Here is a 24,438-nt window from a genome sequence, read left to right on the forward strand (position 1 = left end):
TCTCCTTGGCAAAGCCTCAAGGACGACTCCAAGCACGTCTCCAACTGCAAACCCACACTTGAGGTCCTGCTGGCAGCAGAACCAGGGAAATGCCATGGGGCTTGCTGAAAGTGAAGGGGATGTTCTGGCTGATCCAGCAGGTTTACTCAAGTCAGGCAGAAACTGAGCCAAATCCCCACCAGCACTGACGGAGAAATCAGCACCTTCTCAGCTCTGCTCTCAGATTAGGTTACCCACATATTAACACATGATTATAGTTTACTTCTGCTTTCCAATGAATCCATCATGACCAGAGGAGTAGAATCAATTTTTAAACTAATACAAAATCACTTTCACAAGGTTGAAGGAAGTTTTTTGACTTTGCTTGTTCTTAAGATGAGAAGTGCAGCTTAGATTTTAAGACCAAATATCCCATATTCATAGCTACTGTCCTATTCAAGTTACTAAAATATCACCTTTTTTAAAAGGTGACTAAAAATTATAAGCTATTTGTTCATCATTTACTAAACGAATAATCTTTAGTAGAAGTTGTTGAAGTTTTGGCAAGAACTGCTCAAAAGGGCTTTAATTATGAATGAAAAGGGACTTTGTTCAGTCACCTGTTTTGTAATGCTTGGCCTTGGGTATTCTGAAAGCTCTGTTTGCTGGTACCAGACTGGAGTCCAGGCTCATCACAGGGGTGCTGCTCAGCCACTAAATCCAAAGGCTGTTCTGTGCATGAAATGGCTGCAGAAATGGAGCTTCATGCCAACAAGGCTGGATATCAGTTTGGGCACGCAGCCTCTACACAATCCTTTCCAAGTGCTCAGGTTTTTAGGGGACAGTATGTTTCTTTTTGTAAACAAGCAAAACACTCAAGCCCTTGTCTGTCAAGGGAGGAATTTTAAAGAGATCAAATCCTGCTATTATTAATCAGCCTGGTTCTCAGCCCCTGAATGCCAGCTCCAGCATCTACTTGCTCTGCTTCCAGCATCAAACATCCCCCGCAGCACAATCAGTTTGTCTCATGGCTCTGTGTAGGAAAATCCTCATATGCCCCTAGGACATGGAAGCATTCTCCAAATGGAACTTGTACGTGGATCAGCTATTCCAAACACACCTAGTCTAGCTTTGCTCACTTAAGAAGAGAGATCAGAGCAATTCCAGTCTGTTAGTACAGCTTTAAACCAGTTTAATGCAGAGAACAACTCCAGCCCCAAACATCAGATACCCACATGAACACCTGACCAGATACCTGAGCTAATTGCTGGCATTACCTTTAAGAACTGGGGACACAAACCACAAATCTCTGATCCCAATCTCACCTCTGCAGTGCCACGCTGAGCAATCAATACTAATTATGAAGAAATATCTGAGTATATGAGAGGCGCCACTATTGCCACATAAAGCAGAGCTTCAAAGTTTAAAACAAGTGCTGCTGACAGCTAAAAAGGAGGCTCCCACATTACCAGCACTTTGGTGGTAATGACAGTGGGCTAATAGAATCAAAGACTCATAATGTTGTCAGAAAGCAGGTTCAGGTTACTCGCTAGTTCTTAAGCTGTTATTAGCTATTATTAGTGAAGAGGAAAAATACAGGGGCTTAAACTTTTTAAAAGCAGAGGATTATCAGTCCTTCCACTATTAAAAACAATTTCTCACTTTACAAACTTTTGGGGCTGGCAGCTGTTTCATTTGAGCATGTAACCAGCTGCCCTCTCCTGCCTCTCTGCTGCCCCTTGAACTCAAAAGCATTTTCATGTCACTTAAGAAAAAAAGAGAGAGTAACATTTCTAACAACCTGCAGTTTGCTGGATAGCTCCAATAATCGTACCTAGTTAAAGAAAGCCTTTCAAGGGCCAAATACTTCTTTAACCATTTAATTGATATGACCTTGAAGCATTCACAGCAATCTCCAGTAACGCTCAATAAAAAGCAGATGTTGCTGAAGGCTTGGTGAAACGAGCTTTTATTCTCATGATGGTTTTCTCTCACACAAAATCCTATTGCATAAGAAAGCTCTCTATGGAGTGGTTGTGATTCACAATCACAAACATCTCTGTGTTTGGTTTTCAGACAGAGACTCTCACTTTTTGAGGGAACTCAACTTTTGGAGAAAGGACCTACTATTCAAGGATTCTTGAAAGAGCTCCAACAGTTTAAGGGCAAATCAAAGTTTTCAAAACCTGAGATCTCAAAGGGGCTAACTCTCCTGAAAATTCAGGCTTTTAACCTTTGATCAGGAGAGTTTCTATGTGCTCACAGTGATCCACCTACCAATGCACCCACCTGAAATCATGAAAATTACCTTTGTTTTGGTGGTTAGCTATCTGGAAACAACAGATTTTTCTGGCACTCTGTGTTTAGTGATCCAGGCTTGGACAGCTTGTAGCTGTTCTGTTCTATCGTCCTCATCACAAAAAATATGGCCAAGCAAATGACAGCATGTGCTTTGCTAACACAGCACTTGTTTGCAATGTATGAATCCCAGTAAGTAACTTTGATGAAGCACATATTTCAGATACACACAGTTTACAGATAAGCTACCTCTAAAACAAGCTAGCAATTTGTGATAACTGTGATAGAGGGCAGAGATTTACCAGCTACAACAGAGAAACAGCCTTCAGGAACTTCCAGCATGCAACTTTGCCACTGATTTGTCACATAACATAGAACACATCATTTAACCCCTGTGAGCCACAGTTCACTCACTCACAAAAAACTTCAAAGCCACACGTAGCATAGCATCTATTTGAGTGTTAAGGGGGATCTGAGGTTTAATCTGACCATCACCCTTTCTAAGTCTCTCTCAGCATTAACATCAAGCATTTGGTATGGACATACAAGCATTCTTCAATTGGTTTGTTTTGCCAGTCTAATCACTGTCAGGAGTTACCACGGAGGTACAGACCTTCCAAGGAAAGACAAACACCACAAACCACCAGTTGTGCTGAACATGTGAAAGGGCAAAAATTAAAAAAAAAAAAAAATAAAAAGCCACTGAAACAGCTGCATTTCTGCACATACCTGTAACTCTGACTGTAAAGTTTCCCAGGACCTCATTGGAATGCCTTGGCTTGCAACTGTACAGCCCTGAGTCATCATATGACACATTGATTATCTTCAACAGTTTTTGTCCAATATGAGTTCTGTTGGTAGGTGCAATTCCAATACCATCTTTAAACCAGAAAACAGACACAGAAGAGCCTTGGGTGTTGCAGGAAAGTTCAATGGTATCTCCATTTCCAAACACCAGCTCTTCCAGAAAGGCGGTCTCGCTCCTCAAGTATTCTGCAAAGGGAGAAAGAAGTGGAGATAAATAAATAAGAACAGGTGTCAGGGATAGAGTGTTTAAAAAAGAAACACATCTTGTATTTGCTCTGTTGTTGATGCTTCCATGTGCCCAGACCTTCCCCTTGCCTATCACGGGCTATAAGAGAAAAATGTATTGCTTTTCTCTTCTTGTCATGTGTGTTTTTATTCTTGTGTGAATGTAAAGATTCAAAATATAAAATTGTTGCAGTCAATAGCCTTGCAGGGTAGAAAGAAAGGATTCTGAGAGCCTGAAAAGGTGGTATTTCATGGGAGGTATTGTCTCACAGGAGGCAAAGCCCACACTCACTGGGATTACAAAGAACCTTTCCTCATACCATGGCAGCAATTCCAACTCAAATATTTTATGGTTTGGCCAGAATGTTGTGGTGTTCATACAGTCAGAGGTTTAGGGCATTGGGGTTTTTTCCCTTTTAATAAATTTTTTCCCCAAAAGCATACACTCTTAGTAAATAAAAAAAGAAGCTCCATCCAGAATCTCCTTGCTATCAGACCAGCACTCATTACTACATTTAAGTGCTCATCCATGGTCTCTTCCCAACTGGGATAAATCTCTGGGGAAAATATGGTCAAGAAATATTCTGGTTTAAATGTTCAAGTTTTTTCTTCCTTCTTCTAGACTATGAGGATTTTTTTCACTGGTACCAACCTTGGCTTTAAATTAAAAAGTCCTGAGGACAGCTTTGCACTTGCAAAACTGAGTACTGGTCGAACTTAGATGGAACCTCTTGCTAATCTCATCTACTGGAAAACAAACCCCACACAACTGTACAAGCCCTCCACACTAAACACAGTTCTACCAAAGCTGTTTGCCAGACGATCAAGCCTTGTATATTTTGGCTTTTGTATTATAAACCCACTGAACAGGAACAAGCCCAGACTAAGCACAGCCTAAACTGTACTGGTTAGCTGTTTAAAAGGAAATAACTCTTTTTCAAAAACCATAATGAAGCTGGGTTAATGACAAAGCAACAAAGAATTTTTATAAAATGTATACAGGGAATGCTGCAATGAAGGGGAAAGTAAGACTCAGCAGATGGACTGAAGTCTCAAGCTTCTTCTGTGGAATGAAGCAGCACCTCTTGTTTCTGACAACTTGATTTTGGCATCTCTACCTTTAATCTCCCCAGCAGATGTTGTGATGCAAAGTTTGGTTCTAGTGACCACTTGTACTGACTGGGAACAATCTCAGGGTAGATGTAGCAGTGAATTAAAAGGAGAACACTACAAATGGTCTTAATCTCACTTCTCTTAACTGTTTTTCAAACTTTTGTTTATATACTTGTGGCTTAAAAAATAAACAGGACCCAAACTAGAGATCTCGACAAAGTATTTAAATGGGCACTCAAATGCTTTTAAGCACTTTGCCAACTGTGACCTTGGAGAACCAATTTTTACTCTCACTCCTTATATAGCTTTCAAGTACAAGATAAATCAGAAAGCAGAGACAGTCTCATTTTCATGCTTGAAACAGCAGGAGTTCAAAGCAGGGAGGCAAAGCTCACATCTCCCACAGGGTGGCCAGAGTCCAGCACCTCCTTCCCACCCTCCAGCTCCATGTGCCTGGTGTTTCCAACACCTTTTCAACCAGACACACCAAGACATGAAGGAGAAATGAAGGAGACATGAAGGTGCCCCCTCTGAAGCCAACTCTCCAGCTATAAAAAAATGGGAGGGGACGCAGCCAGGACAGCTGAGCCCAGCTGACCCAGGGATATTCCACACCACATGACACCATGCTCAGCAATAAAGCTGGGGGAAGAAGGAGGAAGGGGGATTTTTTGGGGTGGTGGCATTTATCTTTCTCAGTCACCCTATGAGGGAGCCTGGCTGTCCTGGGGAGCGCTCAACACCTGCCCTGCGGAAGTGGAGAACTAACTCCTTGTTCTGCTTTGCTTCTGTGTACAGCCCTTGCTTCTCTTATTAGACTGCCTTTGTCACCACCCTTATGGGTGGTTTTCTCACTTTTACTCTTCCAATTCTCTCCTCCATCCTCAGAGTTGGGGTGAGCAAGCTGCAGTGTGGGGCTGAGTTCCCAGACAGGATTAAACCATGACACACAAGTATAAATTACCAGGGAGTTAACCCATGTAGGGGCTACAGGAGCCCACTCTGACACTTGAATAACACATCTGCAGCTTTAAAGGGCTCTTTGAGAAAGAGGCAATCTGGGTTGTGGGCTCCCAAGGTATGACTAAAACTCCACTAATTATTAGTTTAGTCAAAGCAGTAATGACTTGAGAACCACCAAGAGACGCCTCTGATGGAGACCAGCACTCGCAGCATCATCACTGCTAGTAGCAAACACACTACAGAGAAAGAGACCATTTTTAAGCTGTTCAGAGGAGCAAAAAGGCAGCAACTGGCTGGAAACACCTTCCACAATGAGGAGCAGTTGGCCCAGCAACGCTGAAATGCTTTTGTATGTATTCACTTATAAGGATAAGATACTTCATCTCCTTGGCTGCTTGGCTCATCCCAGCAATAATTCACTTTCTGTGTGGTTCACAGCTCCAAGTACTTAAGTGTGTCAGTATTTCCATCAGCTGTCTGCTCCTCTCAGACATCAATACTTGTTTCTGGCTGAGCCTGGAAATGTTTTATTTTGGTTTTAACGCATGCAGCTCCCAAGTTATTTTTTATTCAGGCAAAAAAGGACGAGGAAGAGGTGGAGGGTGAAAAATCCAAGCCAACCTTGAGGCCGCCTGATGCCCTCCTGGGTGTCAGGGATTATCTCCACATGCTGCTGAGGATTGCTGCTGGGCTGGGCTGCAAAGGCTCACAGCGAGGGGTGAGGGAGCCCCATGCTCCCATGTCACCTCAAGGGCACTGGGTTCTGGCTCCAGAAAATTTCTTTCTCTTCACCTTTGATTTTTTTCCTTGTAACAACTTCCCACAGCCCTACTTTTTCAAACACCAAAGTGTTGGGGAGTGTCCAGAGGAACTGCTCTGGTGGGGCACATGCATTCCCCATCACCACCATCCTTTTCCCTCAGTGGGCGTCCTGCAGCAGGGGAGCACCACCACAGCTCAGGCTACGCTGGCACAGCCCCACAGAGCACTCGAGGCACACAACACCTTGTGTACCACCCGCAGGAGATTCCTCACCCCACCCTGAACCCCAGCAACCCCCGGAGGCTCTCCAGCATTGCTCCACAGCCCAGTGCTGGAAAGGATTAAGGCTCAGTTCTAAGCAGATCATATTTTTCCCTTTTCAAGCTGGACAAGCTGTATTTGGCACGTTAACAAGCACACAGACAGCAGCGCTCCACGCATTTCTCTCATCAGGTTAATCTGAAATTGTTTCTTGTTCTATGTATTTTATGGCACCAAATCCACCGTGACAGGACACATTATAGGATCAGAGAGCAACAGCCATGCCAGAGCTTTCTCCTGTTGAGTTTGTTACCCCATTCCCAGGGGGACCATAGTCCCAGCCAGCAAGCTGGTGGATAATTGCTGGAGGTATATGAAAACCTCCAGCATGAGGGGGATGAACACAGCCATGGTGGCAAAGAGCTTGTACACTGTCTCCAGACTCAGACCAGCACTGTGTCCTGTCTATTTAGCCCTGCTTTATTCTAAATAAGTGTCCTACCTGTGTTAACTGAGTAATATTCACTCACTGGATAATATTCAGGTGTTTTTCACAATACCTGTGTGTCTGTTCTTAGGATGGAGTCATTTCCCTACCTCACCTTGGGGCTTCTGCACTGGGAAAAGCAAACTTCCCAAAAGGGAAATAAAACACTTACCTTATCAAACATTGCTCATTTAAGATCTGTCTGAATCTAAGAAGCAGCCAGGAAAAGTGACAAGTGGCCTCAGTGTAACCCCCCCAAAGGAACCACACCACACACACACACACATATATTTTTTTTAATATACATTTATAAAAATATATTTTATATATAAAATATATATTTATATATGTATAAAAAATATATATTTTCTGCATAAATATTTTATGTATATTTTATATTTATATATATTTTTATACATTTGGCAGTGCTTTATGCAGGGCACAGCTTCCCCTCCTTTCTGCACAGATGTGATGGTGCCAGAGGTGGAACACTCCTGTCTGGCTATGGCCCTGTCACCCCAAAAGCCTGGCACAGCAAATATATCAAATACATACATGATATTATATAAATGTGTACATGTACATATTTTTTATTATTTATAAAATAAAAAGTATTACATAAAACCTTCTGGTTTTTCTCTTCCCCAGCTCCTCTCCCCTTGTTGGGTCAGGAGCCCTCTTGCACCACACTTCCCCATGCCAGGCTGCAGCCATCCTGGGAAGAAGGGGCTTGCTCTGGCAACCACAGCAGCACAGGATGCTTTGCTGAAGCAGTATCACCTCCCAAAGTGTTTGTGCTGGGTTATCTCCCCTGCTCAGTGGGGCTCACACCCAGAAATAAAATACTGCAAAAACAAAGTATCTGTATCTGCAAAAGTCTAAACTGTGATATAAAAATATGTCTTTAGATAATCACATCTAAAAAGGGTTTGCCTCCATTATTTCCCAGAATCATAGAACCACTGAATGGTTTGTGTTGGAAGGGATCTTAAACATTATCTCATTCCAACATCCCTGCCATGGGCAAGGACACCTTCCCCCTAGACCAGATCACTCAAAAGTACCACTTCATCTTTCCTATATTGCAAGTGTTTGCTTGGGAGGAGGCAGTTCTCCTGGACAAGCTTAAAACAGCTGCAATAATAATAATAATAATAATAATAATAATAATAATAATAATAATAATAATAATAATAATAATAATAATAATAATAATGTTTATACTGTATTTGCACTGCAGTGGCCTATGCAATTGTTACCAGACATTTCTTTCAAAGACATTAACAAGTAACTGCACTGTGTTAAAACCCTGTGGGGGTTTTCTTAGATCTGTTTTGGGAGAAAAGCAAACCTTTTTCTCAGAGAATTAGCAAAACAATAACCAGGTTTAGTTCTGTCATATGCAGCCTTCTTTATAAACAAGAGATTATGGAAAGGAATTAAAAAAATCTCTACTGTTTAGCTTGGCTATCCCCAACTTTGGAAGAGCTTCCAAAATGGAAAAAGCAGATGTTGCAAATCTGCCTTATCTAGGGAGCAACTGTTGACTCTGTTGTGCAAATCCTAATTTACATCTGCATGAAAGGTTTCAGAGATTAAATGGCATTCAAGGAGGAATATTAGCTTTTCTCCCTCCCTCCAGCTCTCCTTTGAATGGATTTACTACTGGCAATTAGCTTTCTGTTCCATCGGCCAAGTAGAAAACAGGATTCATCAGGACTCTACAGTATCCTCCTTTTAATGGACTGTTTTCATAGATCACCCAATTCAGGCACAGAGAGTTTAAAGAAATAAATTGTCACAAAGCTAAAACAGTTACAAAAACACTTTGGCCAGGAGAATTTCCCTCTGACACTTGGAAGCCCTGAGGAGGACAGGAAAAAACCCACCAGAGAACAAATCAAAGGGGTCTCCTGGCTACACCTAAAGAGATGGGAATGCAAACCCCTCCAAGAGGCACAAAGCTTTGGTTGCTGCTGAGAGCCCAGAACTGACCCCAAGCCTTCAGCTGGGGATTGCTGGCTTAAAAGGACAAGCAGTGATGGGGAGTTTTCCCTAAAATCTGGCCAGATTGTACAGCCAGTCAGCTCCCCACTGAAAACAGGGAAGCCAACACCCCTTGTATGTATCTAGTTAGCTCAGAGCTCTGCATTGAACTTTTTGAACTCAGCATGGAACTTGTTTTAGAGAAATAAAAGAACTGATGTGAAATGTCTCCACTCCATGAATGGTCCCCAAAGGCAGGGAGCAGCAGATGGGAGGCAGCATGGGCACGCTGTGTCCCCAGACTGTGAGAGCTCCTGCTCAAGGATGCCCGTGCAGATGGTTCCAGCTCTCCCAGGTGCCAAAGTCTCTGTGCTTTCCTCCAGGAGGGCAGCAATGAGCTGCATCAATCCTCAGCAGCCCACACTCACAGCAGGGTGACACCAGCCCCAGCCTGGCATGGTGAGCACACCCTTGCAGCTGACCCCACAATGAGCACACCTTTGCAGAGCAGCATCCCACAATGAGCACACCCCTGCAGCTGCACCCCATGGTGAGCACACCCCTGCAGCTGCACCCCACAGGTCACACAGAGCACCTCACCCAACCCTGGTGCCAAACGTGGCCATCCCACACTGCTCCCTGCTCCAGGCAGTGATGGAACTCCCTGGGCTGATGCTTGGGGAGCACAAGAGACTGTGTTGTCACATCCTTTTGGTGTCTTGCCTCTTGCTGCCTCTGAAGAGCAGTGGCCAACTCGGCCCCAGCTTTTGCTCAGCACAGCACGGGCATCCCAGCTTGATGCTGACAGACAGATCCCACCACAATGCAGCTGATGTTTTACATTTCTGCTCTACATGCCTGAGGAAGTCCAAAAAACCCTCATCACTGCAGCAAGCAAGCAACTACGAGGAGCCCTTTCAAAGCCAGTGGCAGCAGCTGTGTAAACTGAGGCACAGAAGGAGGCTCCCCAGCATCCCAACAGACTGGGCAAAGCTTGCCCCAAATTCCACTGGAGCAGAACTTGGTCCAAACCATAGTTTGGCAGGACCAAACTGTGGAGGTCCTGGTCAAACCTGTGCTCTTCAGCACCAGTGCACCCACAGCATCCCTCCTACTCCAGGTTACCGGGAGGGTTCTGTAGGTGACACACCCCAAGCAATTAGCAGAGTTTGCTACAGACACAGCTTTCACAAATGACTGCTCCACGAAGCATAGCAAAAGGACAGCAGCTGTATCTTTGGAAATATTTTCAAACTTTCTTACAATGTTGCTGAATGATTCTTCTGGTTATTTTTTTTCCTGGGCTCTTTCTCTGTACCCTCATTTCTTTCCAAAAAATCCTTCAAATATTCATTACTGCTGGAGCTTTGACCTCCAGGGTGGGCTTTCAGCTACTTGGTCGGTTCTATCAAAATTTCACCACCTCTCAAGCGCTCTTGCAGATGAATTTTTGAGAAGTTCCCCAGGTTCAAAAGTTTAGGTTTACCTCAGAAGAACTTTCTAAGGGATGCAAATGCTCCTGCTCCCTTTCCAATTCCCAAGCCAGTTTTGCCCTGGAAGCTACTTGTGCTGCTTTCTGAAGTGGGCTTTAAGATCACATGGCATCAGAAAAAATTTGCCATAAAGCCCCAACCTTTCCCCTTCGGTTCACAGCTATGCAGCTCCCAAATCCCAGGTCCTCTGTATTTCCCTTGCACTTTTAATGTGCACTCCTCTAATCTTCATTTAATGCAGGCAGCTGGCTGCAAATACCCCCAAACAATGACTTTAATCCTAAGTATCCTGAAGCCCCCCTTTCCTTCCCGCACCAAAACTGAAGGGAAAAAAAAAAAAAAAGAACAGCCTCAAGACAGCAAGATGGAGAAATCCAAGCTATCCACTGGGCCAAAGGATCAGAAACTCACAATGAGCTAAATTTTGCCGGGTTTGCTAATTAAAAACGGAAGCTACCCCACTTTGGAGCCAAGGCAGGGAGGTGGGGGAAGTTCTCATGCTATTCAAAAAAAATCAGCTTCCAACTGGGACCATATTCACTCCACATTAATTGTCATTCCAACTACGAGTGTCCCAGTTTCAAAATGAAAACTACTCTCCGGTGTAGCTAGTGAAAACTAACACCAGTTTTGAGGCATTAAACAAAATTTATTGATTGCATTTTCCCACCCACTAAAACTTTAATAAGCATTAAACCTGAAACTCCTGGCCCCGTTTCCTCTCTCTACCCTCTCTCTCCATAAAAAGGGTCAGGCTCCTCTATATGGAGATTAGGACTTAATGTTTGGTATTTGTTTATAAGCCTATCAATTGCCTTTATTTCAGGGGGGAGAAAAGGACATCTTAAAAAAAAAACCCTCTTGTACAGGGATTAAGAGAGGGCAAAGGTTTAGGGTAGTTTGGGTGGGTTTTTTTTCAACTGATTGTAGGTTTTAGATATATGAAGGATCATGTTCTCGTGAATGAAAATAAGAAAATATTCCCCTTTTGCAAGTTTCCCTTGAGTAACATAAAATGCTATTTCCAAAGATCCCTATTTCTCAGTAATAAGATGCAGAACTTCAAGTCTTCTCTGCTGGCCGTTTTCAGCTGTGTAAAAGGGAAAAATAATAATAATTTGGGGGCCACTCTGTCTGCATACTTAGTAAAGAAAACAAAGGTCAAACATTTGAAATGCAAAGGTCAGTGATTAAGCTCTGAAATCCATATCTATGCATCAAAATGAATAGCCAGATTCTGAGAGTGCTTAAACGATTTAAATGCAGAGCCTGACCTGGCTCAGCATCTTATAAAACCAAGCTTGTTATTTCAGAGTCTCAAGCGAGATTTAGGTGCCAGGTACCCCAGTTGGAGAAATTGAACAGTAATCTCCTTTCAAGAAGTCTGATCCACTTTAATGTTGCAAATGACAAACGAAGATTTTGTTATTTGTTAGAAAACACCTCTAACTAAAGCTGCAACACTTTGTCCTTGTGCTAAACTCAAGTTTTATCCTTTAGCATTATTAGAAAGAGTTGTGAGAGATGGCAAAGAAAAGTAGTGTCAAAAATTATTTTATTTCTCCTCTTTAAAGAAGGCTGCTAAAGGGATTAGACAGCTTTGAGTTCACTGCTCTGTTAAATCAACCTTACAATATTTTTTCAGCTTGTTTGACTTGCTGTTTCTGTATACATTTGTGTTATCACCTTTCTGCATTCAAATCCCACCCTTTGCATTTGTTCTGCGCTTCTCACAGGAAACTTAGTCAGTTCTTTATTTGTACTAAGTCTACAGGGTTATAGAAAACAGACTTGGAAAACAACCCCTAAATTAGCAGGACTTACCAGCTCCCATGCATTCTTGCGTACACGCAGGGCATGGCATACCATCCAACCTGAATGCAGAGGTTTATCATTTCCAGCAGCAGCACCAGGGCATCAGGTTCACCAGGAGGGACCTTTTAATGGTCTCCTGTAACCCTATCTATTACAGCAGGGTTGGGACTCCACTTTACAAATTAAGAGAGAGTTCAGGGAAGTCATGCGTGTCTTGGTTCCCACTGCCTCCAAGCAGTTTTAGGGCTCCCAAATAATCATCTACAACCTGCACTACATTAGGATCCAGAGCTTCCAGAAGCAGGCTAGATACCCCTTTTTAGGTATATTTTAGCGCTGCTGTGTGGAAATGGAGACTCTCTTCAGAGGGCTATTTCCACCTTCTCACAAGAGGACATGGCTGGTCCTACCTGCATGAACCAGGGACCTTTCACAGGCACTTCGGGATATATTCCCCATCCTTCTGACTCTCATTTCCACAGCTTTCCCTTTCCTTTCCCCACCAGAAGCACTTAATAATTCTTCTCTGTGCAAATGAGCCTCTAAGAATTAGATGGATGCTGCTGTGATGCCAAAGATGGTCAGTGCAACAGGCAAGGCAGGGGAGGAAGGTAACAGCTCTCTGCCAGGTAGAAGATAGAGATGATAAAAACTGAGCCCAGCAGCCACTAAAGGGCTGGATTTGTCTGAAAGTCAGGCACCAAAGCTCCTGTCATGCTCCCTTGGGTGGGATGAAGCGTCACTGTGCATTACTCATGAAAACACGAGGTTAAACAACCTCACTTGATGCATAACCCATACATGGAGCAAGAGCTGCACACAGCATTCTGCCTCCTCCACTCCCTTTCCAGGGGTGGGTGGCTAATCCAGGGTCATCTCTTCTTCCTGCTTGCCCCAAAACATCCCCTGTCCCCCCTCCAAGTGCTCTGTCTCATGCCCAAAGCAGCTGGGATCAAACACTGGGATAAGTTATTGCTGCAAAGACTGCACCTCTTGTCTGCACTTCATTGCTATGCACTGGGAGGAGGGGACAGAGAGGGGGAAAACCTCTACTTCAAACATTTACATGTGTTTGGAAAGCACCTGAGGAGGCTTCAGGCCCTTTTTTTGCCAGGACTAACACCTTCCACCCACAAGACAATCTTGCTCAGAGCATGCAGTGACTCCTCACAGGAAGGACTTGCAGGGCATGGGGCCACCAGACCCAGGCTCAGGCAGTGACCCAGCACTGAGACCACAGGGATGGGTGCAAACCTGCCCCTTTCTGTCCCTGCACTGAGGGGGACAGGGCAAAAGGAGAACCCCTGCTGGCCCATCTGCTTCATGATTTTTTGCAATGCAGGAGCCCACTGCCTCCCCAAAATCAAGATGCCAGAATGCCTGCACTTAAAAATGAGGCAGAAATCTTATTCCTTCAGTAAATAATTCACAGGCTGGAGCCCCAGCACAACTCCACTAACACTTTCTGGGAGTTATTTTCCTTTTTTTGCCTGGGCACATCACAAACCATTTCTGCAGTGGGAGGCTCTGTGTTTGGGTTTCCTTTGGCTCCTAGTTCAAATAATGGCAATACTAACTGAACCACTGGGCAAAAGAAAATTGAGTGGGACCCTTTGTCAAAACTCTGGTGGTTCCCATTTACTTCTCCTGCCCTAACTGCAACAAGGGCAGAAGGTGCTGCTGCTGTCTCTGAGGTACTTTCTTTCAGACTGGGATATCTGTAACACAGTACTCTGTATTTAAACTCCATTTAATATATTTATATTTTTATAATATATAATTACATATTTACTATATTAATATATTAATATAAACATATTTAAAATATAATATATTTATATTTATATAAAATGTATTTATATATTTATATTTATATAAAATGTATTAATATATTTATAATATATAATATTAATATTTAATATATTTAATATATTTAATATATTTCTATTATATCCCAGGATGGCAGCTGGAGTGCAGGAGAGTGGTTTTACCCAGTATCCCCCATGAGCCACTTACACCCTTCTTCCCAAGCTGGGTGATCCAGGAGCCTGGAAAGCCTGAAACATTTTTTATGCTTGACTACAGATTTCAAGTGCCTGACACCAGGCCCCCACTCATTATATTTTGACAGTGATAACTTTGGGCTGAGCTGGAACAAACACTTTGCGCTCACTCATCTCTCACTGCATCCAGCAGGGTTTAACTCAAAAGAAGGTGGGTGATGGATTTGTAGCAACCTTGGGCAGGAATGCAGAGAGGACACCATCTGCTGTTCCTTACTTTCCCTCACCCCTTCCTTTCTGTAATTAATCAATTCACAAATCAGGAGCCAAAGTTTTCTTGCAGCCTCCTCGTGCGACCACCCCGCGAGGCAAAGGCTGAGGACAGGGCAGGGCAGCTGCAAAGCCCAAACGCTGCCTGTGGAGCTGGGAGCAGCATTTGGGGCACTCGGTGGGAGCACTGGGGTCCCGCAGCTCATCCCACCCCGGGGCCCCCCAGGCCCAACCCAGCACATGCTGGAAGAAAGAGGCTTTCGGAATTTTCTTTGGAAAAAAGAATTATGCTTTCACAGAAAGCTGTGAATTCATGCATAACACACTGACTGTAAAAATGAAAAGCATTTTTTAATTTTTCTCCCCCAGCTGCATTCAGCTTTTTTTCTTACAAAGTGAGTACTGGAGGTTGGAACAAGGTGATATTTAAGGTCCTGTCCAACACAAACCAATCCACAATCCTATGGTTCTAAATCCCAGCTAATTTATGTACCTCCATTTACCAGATCCCCTCAGTTCTGCATGAATCCCCAGCCTATTAACATAACTATTTAAACTGGACATGTTTTGTTAAAACATTCTTCTTTCATAAACTGCCAAGTGACAGTTGTTTACTGTCAACAAGCCTGGGTACTCCAAGACATGGGAGAAATATGCCCTTGCAAAAGGCAGACACATCGGCTACCAAAGGAAGATTAAAATCTGGCGCTTCTCTCCCTCCTCAGAAATGCTTTATTCGTACAGGTACTCATGATACTGATCAGGAGAGATGATACTGTGCTTAATTCCAATCATTCTTTTAATTAAAGAAAGGCTCATTGAGGATTTATCTTCACTCAAACATGCCAATTGTCAGTGCACACTCAGAACTCCTTAACCTTCTCACTGCAATTGGTTTCTCCTCTTCACTTTTAGCTGTGAGACTCCCATCTCCCAAGGCACATCTCACACAGAACCTGCTACTGCCTAGAAACAAAATGCTTTCCTGGGGGAATCTATAGAGAGAAGTTAAAAAATAAATGAAATCACCAGTTCGTTCAGGCCCCACAGTCTCCACACAAGCTGCTGAAGTATTTTGCTGGGAGGGAATTGCTTGTACTTGAGTCTTGCCCATGAAAATAGGGTAAAAAAAAAAAATCCTGTGGGAAAACTTTTTCTTGTGCTCTGTCTGCCCAGGAAGTGCCAGGAAAGCTCCTCCACAGGCTCCTGTGTGGGGCAGGGTCCCAGGGCTCAGCTCACCCACAGGATTATTAATAGGAAATTATTAACACTCTCCTGGTGCACTGTGCTGCCTGCAGGTCATGGCACTGGGGCTGATGCTGGTAACACTGATAAAACAGCAGCAAGGATGGCGCAGGAGGGGACAGTGGCCAGCACAGCCCCACACAAAGGCACAGGGAGCTGAGTGGTGGCTGTCACTGCTGCCTCTGGTGTTGAGCTTGGGCTGTGATGCTGCCACAGGCTCCCATGGAATCTGGAGTTAGAGAAAGCAGATGGGAAGTGAAGGTCTGTGTTACAGCTGCCTGGAGAGGAATGGAGGTCACTGAAAGCCAGTTCCAGGGACCTCCACCCCCAAACTGGGAGCCCTTTTACTCACCAGAGTTTCCTCTGCTTGTTAAAATGTTTGGGTCATTAGAAAACTTCCCAAACAATCCCTGCTTATGCTAAATAGCTGCTCCCACCACGAACTGTGAAGAGCTTCAGCCTGCTCTCTTGGAAATCAATGGGGGCTTTTTTTGCCTAGGATTGAAAAGGCACAAGATCAGGACCTCATTATTATTTTTACAGGACAAGAAGCAGAGAATGGCAAAACCCCTAAAGAAAGCAATGACCCTCCAAACTGGGAGCCAAATTTGCTGTGAAGGATCTTTACAGGCTCTGTCAAGCATCAAAATAAAACTAAAAATCTAATTCTTGGGATCTTTTCAGTTTTCTGACAGGGAAAGCGGAAGGTTGAGAAAGGCTGGCCCCATCATTTGGATCCAGAGACATCCCCTGTAGCTCCTTTTTTACTCCAAAGAAAAGCACTCACAGAGGTGTATTTCACCTTCCCCAGGGGGAGAGAGCAGCGGGGGTGAGCTGTCAGTTCAGGGTGGTGCCAGTTACCCTGCAGTGCCCTGTGGAACAGAAACAGCTCCAGGGCTTCACATGACCTCCTCTGACACTCACCACAGTGAAACCCCCAGAAAATCCCCTCTGCAGAGGCACCACCAGCCACACAGGGCACCAGATGGCTCCTGGGACACGGCTCTGCTACGAGGACCATGCCTGAACCCCATTTTCAGAGCCAGGTGCCACCTGCCTCTTGTGAGAGGAGCATCAGAGATGCTCTCATCCTCAGCACTCTCCTTGGAGCCCTCTGACAGTGAAGTCCTCCTCTTCTCGCCTGTTACTTCACACCACTCCTCCCTCCTGGCATCAGTGAGAACCCACCCACACACATCCCCACCACAAGATCTGGCCCCTAAGCAATACCCAGCTAATTTGTTGTCTCCCCTACACCCAATTCAAACCAGGTCAAATCCAAAATACTTAAAATCCATTGCTTTTGGATAATAGTCCAATCCTTATAACCCAGCATTGGTCTCCAAAGCTTTACTGATTTCACTACTCAGCTGAAATACATTAGTGAGATTCCTTGTGAACAGCAAAAGGTAGCTCAGTGAAATCAACTATAAACACTCAAATTTCCAGGGCAACAGTTTTAAATTAAGATAAACTCACAAACACTTTTATCAGTTGTGAAAAAGCAACAGCTGGGAAGCCACCTCTGGAGGTTTCTGGCATGCCTATCTAACTATCATTGTCTATCATTGTCTGTTACTGTCTTTCCCTAAAAGCCTCATACTCAAGGAACTTAACTGATGGCTTGGCTCCTTGGGTGAAAAGGAAATGAGGGGAGACAATCCAAGCCAGCATGCTGTATGTCAGTGTGACACCTGCAGGTGGTTCAGGAGGTCAGAGTACATCCCTGGCTGTGCTGCTGCAAACAGCAAACAGGTCCTGGTGCTGTGATGTTCCCAGGAAAGCGCCTTTGGCACACACAGCAGCCTGTGCAGCAGAGCCTGCTCCCAGAGAGCAACCCTGGGCTCCATCCCTTCCTCACCCAAAAACTTGGAATCCTTCTCACTTGAGTTAATAACGCTTTTAACCCCTCACAACCTGCAGAAATGGCACAGCCCCAAAATCTCACAGATGCTAAACATGTAAGCACACGGCAATTGTTTTGCATACAGTTCTGCATGATAAAGAGATCTACTTCCAAGTTTCAATATAACCTTTTTATTTAACCAGCTCGTTATCTTGCCTTGCTCTCTGGATTTGAGAAGGCAAGAAGAGCACACTAGACCTACCCTCCACCTCTGCAATAAATACCACCCCTTTTTTAGATTAATACATCTGAAACTGAAGCAGTGACTGGAGAAATGTTTTCTTACTTGACTGTGCTGCTATTCTTCAAAAATAGCTTTGCTACATTGAGTAACCTGAGTGACACTGCACAAAAAAAAAAAAAAAAAAAATTGGTTTATCTACCTCCTGGCTAGTTTCTATCCACCTGAATGCAAAAGCCCTGATAGCCTATCAGAATAATAGGGCAGGTTTACATCTGATTACCTTTCACATTTTAACTACCAAGTTTGCTAAAGGTTTTACTCAGCCCGTATCTCACAGTGCTTGTTTGCTTTTGATACTGCAGAAACTTCCTGGTCATTCAAGCCAAGGGGCAGATACTTCAGGGGTAAGCACACCAGGAACACAGCATTCAGTGCAGGAAAAAAAGCCCTTCTTCACACATATAGAGCTTTAAATCACACTGTGGCACTTGGCAACCTGAGCTCTGAGCGTATGAGAAGGGAGACACTGGAGGAGTCAGCTTTACCTCAGTGAAAAAGGTTTTTTTTTTTTAACAAGACCAGCAGATAAACAGCCAAAAGAGGGGAAACAGCTAAACTGACAAGCTATGTAGGAGGCCAAGGAAAAAAAAATTCAGGGTGTAACAAGGTATTTTAAGGTGCTTTCGGCTTTGTATGCAGCTTCAGACATGGTTTTAGCCCAGCCTTTGCAGAGAGATGCTTTCAGATTTACTCCTCCTCCAGTCTGGGCTGCCTGCTGCCACATACCACGAGTGGCTGTGCTGAACCAAAGTCCCATTTGCTGAAAAAACCCAGTGTAAGGCAAGCTTTTAGCAGGCACCATCCTCTCTGGCACACAGTCTTGTACATGTACAATCAAGTTTATCACTAATCGCTGTTAAAAGAGATGAAATGGCAAACACTGAATCAGCTACATCAAACCACTCTATTCAATGGCTTGGAGTCAGCAGGCAATTTCAAGGCTGGAGTGTTTTTTAAGGGTCTGAAAAAAAGGAAGAAACTGACTCTGATGCAGAGTCAGAGAAACTCCCAGGATACATGAAAATTTACGAGCATGTAGTCCATGACAGACAAGACAGAAATCTATTCAAACATAAGAAACATAAGAATAATAGCCAGATTCATTGTTTAGCTGTGTATCAGGCTCAGCTGAGCTGGAAAAACTGCAGAGGGAATTTCAACTCTATTTTCAGTATAAATATCTGAATTTGTTATAAGCCTGATGGGTCTGGTCTACCTTATATATAGCAAAAATTGCCAAAAGCTAAACCATGATGACAGCACAGCCACTTCTCCATGAATGGCTCATGCTCAGGCTCCCGCTCTGAATCCTGCACACTTCAATGACCAACCAGAAAAAGCCACCAGCAGGCCATGCCCTAACCTTAGCTAAAATTAAGGTGCAGCAAATGTCTTCAGTCACAGCTCTGCATGCCAATGAGAGATCACTGCCAGAAACACATTGATCCAAAGCTTTTATAAACTGAAAATTCTATTAATTGCTCACAAACCAGGCTGATTCCCTATCCTTCAGGATCCCTCAGTGAATAGCAGATGTACACAGTAAGTATTCAGAAAGGACAGCTTTCTAAGCATTCAGGTGGATATCAAAGTTCACTGTTATTTTAAAAGGAAAAATTTTGTTTCTCAGCCTTGTAAGGTGTGGGGGAAGAACCTTCCTGCAGCTTTATGAAAACTTTCAGCTTTGAGCAACCAGCAGACTGGGTCCCACTGCATGGAAATGGTCTGGATAGAGTGGGAATGCTGTAATCAAGAGTTCTTTGGTGTTCACCTAATTTTCACCACGTTCAGTCAGGCTTCAGGACAGGTTCACCTTCCCAAACAGCACTGAGGATTTTTTTTGAGGGAGTTGTAAAAGTTAACATGCCAGTTAGAGCGGCTTACCTTAATTGCATAATTTAATTAGCAGATCAACAGTTTGCTACACAATTTTCAGATCTACTTTCATCACATTTCCTACTCAGCAGCTGCTAATAAAGTCTTTATTAAAAGAAAAAATCCTCAGATTTAATTGGAGTGACCCATGTCAGTAGGTGTAGAAGAAATCATTTATACAGCTACTATTGAATATATTGAGTCCATCTCTGCACTGGAACAGAGTTCAGTTTCTAGCTCACTATTTGCAAGGTAAGAAATAGATTTATTTTTTTTTTAAGAAGTGGTATTTCATCATCTTTTATTTGTGTCCTCTTATTTTATTGCATATAGCAAAATAGGCTAGTCTCAATATTAAAGACTTAACTAGCTTTAGCTGCTACTGTTCATGAGAACAAATGGATCAAGTTTTAATCTCAAAACTATCACTCACAGCTGCCCACTGAATCTAAAACATTTCTGGTGTAAGGCACAAAGTAAGCAGCACCATCAATATAAGAGAGACTCTCTGCAGAGGGTTGGAACACATAAACCCCAAGGCCAGCTCCAGGAACAGCCAGGGCCACTTGGCACTCGCTTCAATACCCCTACAACTTCAGGATGAACTTTGAAACACTGAGATACACAAAGCAAAGTGACACAGATCGGAGTACCCTACACCTTGGAGCCCTCACTGAGCTCATGCTGGAAGGGTGCAAGAGCCCAGCTGCCATCAGCTGCATGAAAAACACTGCAGCCAGCACATCACCACTTCTTTCCACACAAAAAAAGTCACAGGAATTGGTACATGCCCTCCCATTAAACATCAACAAAATCCCTAAACGATCCTTGTTCTGTCGTTATGGAAAAAAAAAAAAATGCCTGTGCAGTATTAAAACTCTGGGTGACAATTCCACTCCTTCCACAAGGAAACTTTGGTTCCTGCTCCTGACAGACTGGGAGAGCTCTGCCCTCCCCTCCCCTCCTCGCACAAACCTGATCAAACATTAGCAGCTCTCTATACAACTCTTTCAATGCACTCACACAGCCTCAGCAGCTAACTATTGCAACACAAATCCTAAAGAGCCCAGAAATTGCCTTTTTCACATCTACCGCGTGCAGACACGCACACAGCCAGTTATAGGAGACAGGATGGTTGGTTATCAGAATTTCATAAAAGTTAAATGCTGCTGTTTCAGTTGGGCTGCTCTCTAAGAAAACAGCCAGCATTACTTGACATTCACAAATCGTACGAAGTAATATCTTTATCTGAATACTAATGCAAATTGGACGGGCTTTTTTATATTGATGTCTATTCTGTGGCTGCTGAATAGAGTGACCGCATGCTCAAGGCTGCAAAGGAGTTCACTGACCTCCCTAATCATCTCTGTCATAGCCCCTGAATGACATACACATTCAATCCTGCCTTGCCTCTCTCACTTTCATTCATAAAAAAAAAAAAAAAAAAAAAGAAGGAGGGGGGAAATTTGACATTGTTCTTCCTACAGCAGCTCCGAGAACGGGAGAGAAGAGAAACTCAGCCCAGATGAGGCCCCTGGTGTTTTTAGTTTAGCTTCTATTCAGCAACAGCCCCGCCATCTGCCTCCTTCCTGCCAACAGCCGAACACCTCCCTGCGGAGATGTTAAAACCTGCACCCCCTCCACCTCCGCTAATAGCCAGTATTCATATTAGCAAACATACACATACCTCGAGAATGCCTCCCTTCAATGTGTGTTTTATGTAGCTGAGTATAGGCACAAAGCAGTAGCTGTTATAGCCTTCACAGCCCCGTGTGGAGAATTAGATCACTGGGGAAAAATCCTTCCAAGCCCCTTTATGGAAAATAAGGCCTTAGACTGTAAATGCAAAGCCCAGCGAACAACAACCCTCAGTAATGAGCCAATACCCCATGGCCCATTTGACTAGGAGAAAGAATTTGCTTTTTACCATTCAATTCAAAAAGACTGAAAAAGTAAAATGTGTTTTTACTTGGCTCTGAAGGTTTATATTCTTTACAGTTTCTTTTGCACAACCTTTCCCCCCCAGGTCGGAGAGGCAGTGGGTGCCCTCTGGGTCGCAGAGCCGCTGGCTTTGGCACTGAGCTGGGGGAGCAGCGCTGGCTTCACGCTTCCCCATCCATGTGGAAGATGATGGTGGGACGGCCACTGGCACTGAAAAGCTGTCTCTCCCTTCACAGTCCCTGTCCACAGGAGATTTCAACAGCCCACAGTGATGGGGCAACTCTTGAAGACATTGCTAGGGGCTGGAGTTGGCGGGAACCCTCCTGGTTCAGGGAGGAATCCCATTCCAGGGAGCAGAGCAAGAGTTGACAGTGCCACCTTGGCTTTGGAGAAAGGTGACCAAGAGGGAAGAGAGCCTGTCCCGAGGATTTCCACGGGAGGTCCTGGAAATCCCAACCCATCCCTCACTTCACAGACATCACTGGAAGGATGTTTCCCACCGTGTGACCTCGAGTGTGCCACTTGCTACGATTCCAACAGCTTTAACTTGCAAAACTATCTTAGAGCACGGGAAGGGTTTAGCAGCACTTCAACACATCACCGACCCCAGCTACGGGCTGAAGGTGAGGGTGGAAGCCCAGGGACCACTGAGGCCGCCACCGAGGCTGCTCCTCACCCCATGGGATCGACTGTGCCTGAAGTGACAGCACCAACGCGCCCTTCAGGCTAAGCCAGAGCGAGCTGGGGACACTTGACTTCTGTCACTCGCAGCCCTGTGGCCAGCACAGGCTGCTCGCTGCCTTCCGCACACCGACCTCATCTGCTCCGACCAAGTCCCCGCGATGTTGCCCCATAAATCAATTCTTTTGGCTGTGAAAAATGAGCCAAACGAGTTACACTAAGAATCTGGTGTTTTATTAGGACTTTCTTGAAAACAAACCCAACCCCCTGTGTGATTTATAGCTTTAACCAAAAGGGGTAGGAAAGTAATGCCCCCCACCCCCCAGCCTCCATGAAGTCCATTTATTCCCCTGTCACTTTTTTGGCAAACAGGCTTCAAACCCTTTCCTGAACAATGGAAACTTTCTGCCGGGTACATGCAAACCGGAGGACAGGGGGCTGCGAGGGGGCTCCCTTCCATTAAAGAGCTTTAAAAAATAAACAGGGACTCAGGTAGCAGCTGAGGCGGATCAGAGAGACACGATGTTTCAAACCCGCCGTATATTACTTGGAAAGAAGAAGGCAAAAAGCAAAACCCAGCTTTTGCCCGACGTGTTAACTTTTTTTCACCGGCAACTGCAGTGCTGCCACTCCAGGGGAGATCGTCACCGGCTCCCCCGAAACGCGCTTCCCTTCTCAGCACAGCCCTTATTCAGCTGCAACCCAGCTTGTGCCTACCCGGAGCTGTGGAAGCACCCCTTCTGCTCCCAATATGAGGATATAAAATGCCCTTTCCTTACTTTTCCCACCCGAGCACACGCAGTCAGAGCATTCCCGAGGAGCGCCGAAGATGCGCCGCTACACACGCACGCAAGCATCTTCCCAGCTGCTAGCCACGGGACGCCCCATGCACTGCCTTGCTGGGAGAGGGCACCTGGCAGACAGGGATCCTCTTAAAAGCACTTTGTCCCTCCTGGGCGCCTCCGAGACTACCCCGAGCCACGGCGAGGTGCAAGCGCCCCGGCCCCGCGTTCGTAACTCCCGGTCCGCAGCCGCCTCCGGCGCTCTCCATCCATCCGCCCCACTCCGCTCGCTCAGGGACGGGGACTCCGAACGCGGCCGGGCCGGAGCGGTCCCCGCAGAGCACGTGTGTGTGTGTGCGCGGCCGCGCAGCCCTTACCTGCCGGTTGCCCGCCGCTCCTCGTCGCCGCCTTGCCGCCGCCTTGTCGCCGTGCCGCCGGCATCCCGCCGACGGCCGCCGCCAGGCACAGGCACCAGACGGAGCCCCAGGCCGCCCGCATGCCTCCGGAGCGGCGCCGGGGCAGCGCGGCCGCCGCCGCCGCACCGCCCGCCTCAGACATCCCCCGGCCGCCGCATGCTGCCGCCGCTCACCGCTCCGCCCCGCCGCCGCGCTGCCGGGAGAGGGAGAGAGGCGCTCAGCGCGGGGAGCAGGACGAGAAAACCCCCCGCCCCTAGTGCCCGCACGGAGAAGGAACAGGAAAAATAACAGTAAAAAGGCGGAAAAAAAGTGGTGCGGGAGCAGTAAAAAAAGTGCAGGGGGCCGGGCGAAGCCGTGCGCCGAGGGGCGGCGGGGCGCCTACCTGCGCAAGCCCCGCGGCCGGCCGCGCACCGCGCATCGAGCGAAGGAGGGAGGGAGCGCCCGCAGGAGCCGCCGCTGCCGCCCGCCCGCCGCCGCGGCGCTCCTGCGTCTGCTCGGCGCGCAGCGGGCGCGGAGCCGGGCGGCCGCGATGTCCCCGCCCGCCGGACCGCCCGCCCCGCCCCGCCCCGCCGCCGCCGCCGCGGGGGGCCGCGCCCGCCCCGCCCCGCCCCGCCCCGCGCCGCTCCGCTCCCGCCCGGCCCCGCGGCTGCGCGGGGGGGCTGAGCCCGCCGAGCCCCCGGGGGCAGCGGCACCGCTTCCCACAGACCGGGATTAGAGTTGGTGCGGGGCTCCCCTGCTGCATCCCGCGGCCGTCACCCGCGCGTCCCCTTCTGCTGGCCCGGAACAGCGCGATTGCTGAGGAGAGGCGGCGGGAAGGGGATCCGTGGGTTGGGGACAGCTCTGTGCGTGCAGCAGTTCGGTCAGCCCATGCACCCATTCCCTCTGC

General features: G+C 45.9%; 1 protein-coding gene across 5 annotated transcripts in view; it reads right to left on the bottom strand.

Annotated features, from left to right (window-relative positions):
* FGFR3 (fibroblast growth factor receptor 3) overlaps positions 1-23,694 on the bottom strand; it is a 54,840-nt gene extending 31,146 nt beyond the window's left edge. For 4 of the 5 annotated variants that reach the window (XM_063157534.1, XM_063157533.1, XM_063157532.1 and 1 more), the window contains exons 1-2: positions 23,514-23,694; positions 3,007-3,270 (exon numbers count right to left, since the gene is read on the bottom strand). In XM_063157534.1, coding sequence (XP_063013604.1) covers positions 3,007-3,270; positions 23,514-23,694 — 445 coding nt within the window. The remainder of the gene's footprint in view (positions 1-3,006; positions 3,271-23,513) is intronic. The other variant, XM_063157535.1, reaches the window with a different exon arrangement.
* Between the last annotated feature and the right edge of the window lie 744 nt (positions 23,695-24,438).

The sequence above is a fragment of the Melospiza melodia genome, chromosome 5 (genome assembly GCF_035770615.1).
Source record: "Melospiza melodia melodia isolate bMelMel2 chromosome 5, bMelMel2.pri, whole genome shotgun sequence".
In the NCBI taxonomy this organism is placed as follows: Eukaryota; Metazoa; Chordata; class Aves; order Passeriformes; family Passerellidae; genus Melospiza; species Melospiza melodia.